We start from the raw sequence: 6,330 nt of genomic DNA, 5'->3' as shown, positions 1-6,330 counted from the left end.
CCCCCCCCCCCGGGACCACTCACCGGGGTCTCCTGATCGTCCTCACGCCCCCCCCCGTTCAACAAATTCGCCAACTCTTTAAAAACCGCCCGCTCCAGCGTCCGCCGCGTCCGCGTCCCGCCCGCGTCCGACGCGCGCTCCGTCTCCACCGCCCGCATCACGTTCTTCTTCAACCGCACCACCAACCCCACGGCGACGTCCGCGCTGAGAAGGGCGTTACATATCTCCTTCAGCGCCCCGTCGACCGCGTCGTCGTCGATCACGACGCGCGTTTGCAATCGTCGCAGCGCGCCCGTGATTGTGTTTCCGAGATCATTGAGCACCATCTCGCGTCACGCCTGGGCGCGAAGTCGCTCGAGGGCGTCGCCGCGGTCACGCGCGCGATCACCCGTCCGTTCGCGCGCGCGCGCGAGCCTCGGGCGCGGTGTGGCGACGTCGCGCGCGGGCGTGGACGCATCGCGTGGGTGCACGGAACGAAACCCCATACGAGTACGGACACGCGAGTGAGGCCACGCTGGATGGAATGAAACCCCATACGAGTACGGACACGCGAGCGACGACCCATCATCATCATCGCGGCGGCGGCGCGACGCGGCATCGCGCGACGACGACCTCACGCGCGCGATGAGCGAGGCGTGGAAGACGGTGAAACCGTACGTCAACGGTGGGCTCAGTGGCATGGGGGCGACGTGCGTGATTCAACCCCTGGATAGTGCGTCAGCGCGACGCGATCGATCGCGACGGATGATGGTTGGGACGATCGCGTGGACGAACGATCGTGTGCGCGGACGCGCGCGCGGCGTTGATGGACGCGATGGTGTGATTCGTGGTGACTGACGATGAGCGACGCGCGCGCGCGCGATGGGCGAACGCAGTCGTCAAGGTGCGGTTGCAGCTCGGGTCGACGAGCGGGCCGATCGGCACCGCGGCGGGCATCATCAAGAACGAGGGGTTCGGTGCGTTGTACACGGGTTTGTCCGCGGGTTTGTTGCGTCAGGCGACGTATACGACGGCTCGATTGGGTCTGCACCAGAACTTTGTGGACATGCTGAAGAAGCAGAACGACGGGGCGAATTTGAGCCTGGCGCAAAAGGCTGGCGCCGGTTTGGCGGCGGGCGGTCTCGGCGCGCTCGTGGGTTCGCCCGCGGATTTGTCCTTGATTCGCATGCAAGCCGATGGGACGCTTCCGGCGGATCAGCGACGTAACTACCGAGGCGTCGGACACGCGCTCATGGACATTGTGAAGAAGGATGGCGTCGGCGGCTTGTTTGTCGGCGCCGGGACGACGTCCATTCGCGCCATGGCGCTCAACATGGGTATGCTCGCCTCGAACGACCAAGCGAAGGAAATGATGGCGGCGAACAATATCACCGGTTTCCCAGCCACCGTCGGCGCCGCCTCCATCGCCGGTTTCTTCGCCAGTTTCTTCTCCCTCCCGTTTGACTACGTCAAGACGCAGCTGCAAAAGCAAAAGCCGGGTCCGGATGGCAAGATGCCGTTCTCCGGTTTCTTGGACTGCTGCGGGAAGACCATGGCGGAGGGTGGTCCGCTCAAGTTCTACACCGGTTTCCCGACCTACTACGTGCGCATCGCTCCGCACGCCATGATCACCCTGATGGTTCTCGACGCCATCAAACAGTTCCAAGCGGACAACGGGCTCTAATAAACACGGCGTCACGTCACGATTAGATCGCTCGCGCGAGCTCTGAACCGCTCGCGACGTGCGTTTTCAAACGAATCATCGCGCGCGCGAGATGTAGTAGTCAGCACATTTCATTATCGAACGATTGAACGCGTCGAGTCGCCCGAACGCGCCGCCCGAACGCGCCGCGCGTCTCCCGCGCCACAGCCGCGCGCGCCGCCGCGTCACCGCGCGACCGGCGACGTTGAATCGTCGCGCGCGCCCGCGTGCGCGTACCTTCTTCCGACGCACCGAGCGCGCGCGACGATCGCGCGTGAACGTTGCGCGTGCGGGCGAAGTGCATGAAGATGCTGCGCGCGCTCTCCGCGCGCGCCTCCTTTGGGACGCTCCCGCGCGCGTTCGTGCCCTCGATCGAGAGCGCGGGAGCGTCGACGCCGAGGCCGAGGTCTGGGCGTGCGTACGTCCGCGCGCGCGCCGACGCGGAGCGAAGCGTGGAGACGGGAGAGGTGGAAACCACCGCGGCGTTGGTGGGGACGGTGGTCACGGCGCAGGCAAACTTTTTGCGCGTCGTCGTGAACGGTGACGCCGTCATCGGCGCGCACGCGAGGGAGCGTCGGCGGCAAGTGGAAGATGCGAAATCGCGAGCGAGTGAGGCCGGGGCGAGCTCGGACGTCGAGCGATTGGACGCGATGTTAGCCAGAGAGGATCGAAAGACGGAGCTCCTGTGCGTCGCCAGAGCGCTGTTGAAAAAGATCAAGAAGCGCGTCTTGGTCGGTGATGAGGTCGAACTGAGCGGGATCGATTGGGTGGAAAATCGAGCGGTGATTGATGACGTCGTCGGACGTCGGAGCGAGCTCGTGGAGCCGCCGATCGCGAACGTCGATCAGGCGCTGTTGGTGTTCTCGCTCGAGCAACCGCCGCTCGAGGCAAAGCAGTTGACGCGATTTTTGGTGAGCATGGAGGCGACCAAGGTGCCGTTCACCCTGGTGTTGAATAAGTGTGAGTTATTGAGTGATGAGGAAGTGGCGGATTGGAGGGCGCGATTGGAGGGCTGGGGTTACGACGCGAAGATTGTGTCCGTCGCCACCGGAAGAGGCGTGGACGAGCTCGAGGAGGCGCTGCGAGGGAAGACAACCGTCTTAGCCGGTCCGAGCGGTGTGGGCAAGAGCTCGCTCATCAATAGATTCCGATACGGGAGCGCGCTCGCGGGGGCGTTGGAAAGCGTGGAGTCGTCGACGTCGACGTCTGAGGGATCGGACAGCGAAGGCGAAGAGGCTGCGCGGTACATAACCGATTTGGACATCGAGGGTGGCGGCGGCGGAGGCGTCAAGCGCGGAAGTCGATCGATCGAGGACGAAAAGTGGCGAGTCGATCTGGCGAGTTTAGATTTACAGTCTGTCAAGGGTGTGGGCTCGAGAAGTGGACGAGGACGACACACGACGCGTCACGTCAGTCTCCTCACGCTGGACATCGGCGGTTTCCTCGCCGACACGCCGGGATTCGGCTATCCCTCTCTCGAGGGTTTCGACACCGAAAAGCTCGCGATGTGTTTCCCGGAGATTCGAAACGCGATCGAAAACTCCGACGCGCGATGTCAGTTCGCCGACTGCACGCATCGCCACGAGCCCGGATGCGCCGTCGCGGACGAGTGCTGGGAGGAGCAGCGATACGACCTCTATTACGAGCTCTTCGAGGAGGTCAAACAGATCGCTGAGAACGAGCGTCAGGCTTACTTCCGCGAATCCCGCGTGAAAACAAAGTCCGCGACCGGCAAGGACGCGACGCGCATCGAGGCCAAGCTCGAGACCAAGTCCCATCGTCGCGTCAGCCGAAGACGCGCCCGAATGGAAACCGCCGACTTGCGCAAAGCCGTCGCGCACGACGCCGACCGCGAAGACGACCGCGAAGACGATTTCGACAACGTAGAAGACGACGAACGCGTGTAATCATCACCGTAGACGCTAGAGAGATGCTTCAAACGCCCGTCCCGGCTTCCGCGCCGCGTCCGCGTCCGCATTCGCCGGCGCGTTCCAACCATGCCCCCGCGTCGACGCGTCCCCCCTTCCCGGTCGTCGGACCCGGTCGACGTTCCGTCGGACACCGTCGCGCGCCGCACCGCGGCCTCACCCGCGCCGTTACCGAGCGATGTCACGCCCGAGCGCACCGAGGCACAGATTGAACTTTTGGGAGAACTCACGCACGATTTACGCGCCGACGTCGAACTCGCGCTCGATTCCACCGCGGAAGAACGAAAGAACATCTCGTCGAGGTGTCAAGAGACCCTGGCGAAGATCCGACGGGCGCAGTGCGCGGCGTTGAGCGGGTTGGAACATCTGCGGGACAAGACGGGCGAACGAAACGTCGAGGTGAACCGCGCGCGGACGCGCGCGGGAACGATAGCGTACGAGACGGCGACGTTGGAGCGGGAGTTGCGTGATTTTGAACGAGAGGATGGAGCGAGTGGAAGCGTGAAGGGGGTGGATTTGATGGATCGGGGGGAGTACGAGGCGGACGCGCGCGCGCGCGGGTTGGACACAGAGGCGGCGGATGAGTACGATGAGATGAAGAAGAGGTTGGCGCACGAATTGATCGTCAGAAAGGAGTTAGTGGAGCGGCAAAAGGCGCTGACATTAGAGTTGGCCGAAGTAAAGGCGGCGATCGAGGAGCGGAAGAAGACGCTGAGCGGGGACCCGGGCGCGATCAAGGCGATGAAGAGACACGCGGAGGAGTTGCGAAGGAAGTTTGACTTGCCGTACACGACGACGGAGACGCTGGATAAGCAAGTGGCCGTTCTTCCTGGGCCACTTTACATCTTGTACGCGCAGTTAAAGCACGCGCAACAGATGGGAGAGGATATTCGCGTGCAAATTCTTGGTCGAGAGGCTGACGCCGAGGCGTACGAGGAGGCTATGGAAAATCCCACCGCGACGGACGACGGTAATGTCAGGGACGAGCGCGACGGTCACAAGCGTCAGCGCGGAGGTCGAGGTGGACGAGGCAGGGGAGGTAGGGGGATGAAGTTGTCGTCGTCCACGTACGCCGAGCATCCGCTTCGCATCGAGCTTGACGGTGTCGGTGGGCGAAAGGTAATCTTCAACTACCTCACCAAGTTGCACATGGTCATCGCGCGTGCGAATCCCGGAAAAGATGATGCGCTCAAAGATTTGTTCCCGGGCGATGACGGCTCGGCGACACCGAACCACGCGATTGAGATCGTCGAGTCGGACTTTACGTTTGACGAATCGTGCACAGGTTACGGCGGGAAACCGTACAAGTGGGCGCAAGACTTGGCCGGAATGAGCTTTCTCCCGTCCGTGCCACGTTCGCGCGCCATGATTGAGAAAGAAAATCTCGATGGAAAAGCGGTCACGTCCAAGGCGCGCGTCATGGACGTCTTGCGGGCGATTCGAGAGAGGTTTGATCAGAAGAAGAGTGAAGACGCGGCGCCGGGTTCGAAGAAGAGGGAACGAAAGGACTAGCGAAATGGAATACTGAAACGAGCATTCTTTGGCCTTCTCAGATATTTTTTGACCTTTTTATTACACACTAAAGCGCGAGTAAGCAGATACAGTCTTGCTTGTTGGCAGCTCCGAAGAGCGCGCGACTGGCATTAAACTAACGCACCGAACCGTTTTGTTGCCCGTCGGGCACGGAGGAACCCAGCAACTTGGTCTGAACCTTTGCAAGTTCTTCGCGCGCGATCAAGAGCTCTTCGAGCGCGGTGTGCGTCATGTTCTTTTGAACTTCGAGCTGTTGCATGAGCTCCGCCTTCTCGCCGTGCACGCTCATGAGCTTGCTCGCGAGCAGGCACTGCGAGATCTCCGTCGTGTCGTTCGGCAAGCCCGCAAAGTTATCCTCGACCAGGTATCGCGACCCGCTCGGCACGTTCCAGGACTCCGGAAGGACCAGCATGGAGTTATTCCCATCTTGCCACCGCACGACCTCGCCGTTTGCGTCCCGGACGACGTACTTGTAGAAGAAGACGCCGCCCGCCGGGAGTTCCACCGCGAGCTTCCACACCGAGCCCTCCGTCCACGTCATCGCCGCCGCCTTATCCAAATCCCAAGCTCCCAGCGCGTCGTGACTCCCGACGATGCACACGTCCTCACCGAACGTCGTGTCGTAATGCACCTCGAAATCAACCACGAGTTTCACCCCGTTCACCGCGACGTAATCCTTCGCCGTCGGCGTCGTCGCCGGCGTCGCGTCCGCATCCGCGCCGCGGAATCTTTCAATCTCCCCATCACCACCCTTCACGCGTCCGATCGCCCCCCGCGCGCGCTGACGTCTCGCTCGCGTCGTCCACGACCCTCGCGCGAGCGTCACCGCGCGCGCGATCGACGTCGGCATCGCGCGCGCGCGATCGCGATCGCGTCGACGCTATGCGATCGCTCGAATACGATTCCACGCCGTGCGCTCGACCCGATGCGCGCGCGCGCGAGGCGTCGCGGCCGTGGACGCGGGCGGGGACGGTCGGGGCCTGGGCGCGGCCCGGGGCGTGGACGTGTGCGGGCGCGCGCGGGCGCGGCGACGGGGTCGACCGCGATGACGCTGGCGTGGGAGAGGGTGTGTGTGTGAGTCGTGACTCGTGGTTTGTTTCCCGCGCAAAATAAAATGTGAAATGTGTGGCGCGCGGCGGTGCGTGCGTGTTGAAAAATTTTTACAACGCGCGGCGAACGCGCGCGCGA

General features: G+C 62.9%; 5 protein-coding genes across 5 annotated transcripts in view; 3 read left to right on the top strand and 2 right to left on the bottom strand.

Moving 5' to 3' along the window:
• Positions 1 to 326, bottom strand: part of OT_ostta10g00540 (P-loop containing nucleoside triphosphate hydrolase) — a gene marked incomplete at both ends in the record, with an annotated part of 1,827 nt that extends 1,501 nt beyond the window's left edge. Inside the window, one exon of the mRNA XM_022983102.1 lies at positions 1 to 326. This exon is cut by the window's left edge and continues 1,501 nt beyond it. Coding sequence (XP_022839744.1) covers positions 1 to 326 — 326 coding nt within the window.
• Positions 327 to 624: 298 nt separating this feature from the next.
• On the top strand, positions 625 to 1,663 carry OT_ostta10g00530 (Mitochondrial substrate/solute carrier; the record flags this gene model as incomplete). The annotated part of the gene is made up of 2 exons (XM_003081439.2): positions 625 to 712; positions 876 to 1,663. 2 exons carry the CDS (start codon positions 625 to 627, stop codon positions 1,661 to 1,663), a joined length of 876 nt encoding a protein of 291 aa, XP_003081487.2.
• Positions 1,664 to 1,983: 320 nt separating this feature from the next.
• On the top strand, positions 1,984 to 3,588 carry OT_ostta10g00520 (Ribosome biogenesis GTPase RsgA, putative; the record flags this gene model as incomplete). The annotated part of the gene is made up of 1 exon (XM_003081438.1): positions 1,984 to 3,588. One exon carries the CDS (start codon positions 1,984 to 1,986, stop codon positions 3,586 to 3,588), a length of 1,605 nt encoding a protein of 534 aa, XP_003081486.1.
• A 90-nt stretch (positions 3,589 to 3,678) lies between these two features.
• Positions 3,679 to 5,121, top strand: OT_ostta10g00510 (THO complex, subunit 5; the record flags this gene model as incomplete). Its single annotated transcript, XM_003081437.1, has 1 exon — positions 3,679 to 5,121. The coding sequence occupies one exon, from the start codon at positions 3,679 to 3,681 to the stop codon at positions 5,119 to 5,121; it is 1,443 nt and encodes a 480-aa protein (XP_003081485.1).
• Positions 5,122 to 5,257: 136 nt separating this feature from the next.
• On the bottom strand, positions 5,258 to 5,992 carry OT_ostta10g00500 (Carbohydrate binding module family 20; the record flags this gene model as incomplete). Its single annotated transcript, XM_003081436.2, has 1 exon — positions 5,258 to 5,992. One exon carries the CDS (start codon positions 5,990 to 5,992, stop codon positions 5,258 to 5,260), a length of 735 nt encoding a protein of 244 aa, XP_003081484.2.
• Positions 5,993 to 6,330: the final 338 nt, after the last annotated feature.

This window comes from Ostreococcus tauri, assembly GCF_000214015.3.
Source record: "Ostreococcus tauri WGS project CAID00000000 data, contig chromosome 10, whole genome shotgun sequence".
NCBI lineage: Eukaryota > Viridiplantae > Chlorophyta > Mamiellophyceae > Mamiellales > Bathycoccaceae > Ostreococcus > Ostreococcus tauri.
The sequence above is the reverse complement of the archived record's forward strand: the minus strand, read 5'-3'. Positions and strand labels throughout refer to the sequence as shown.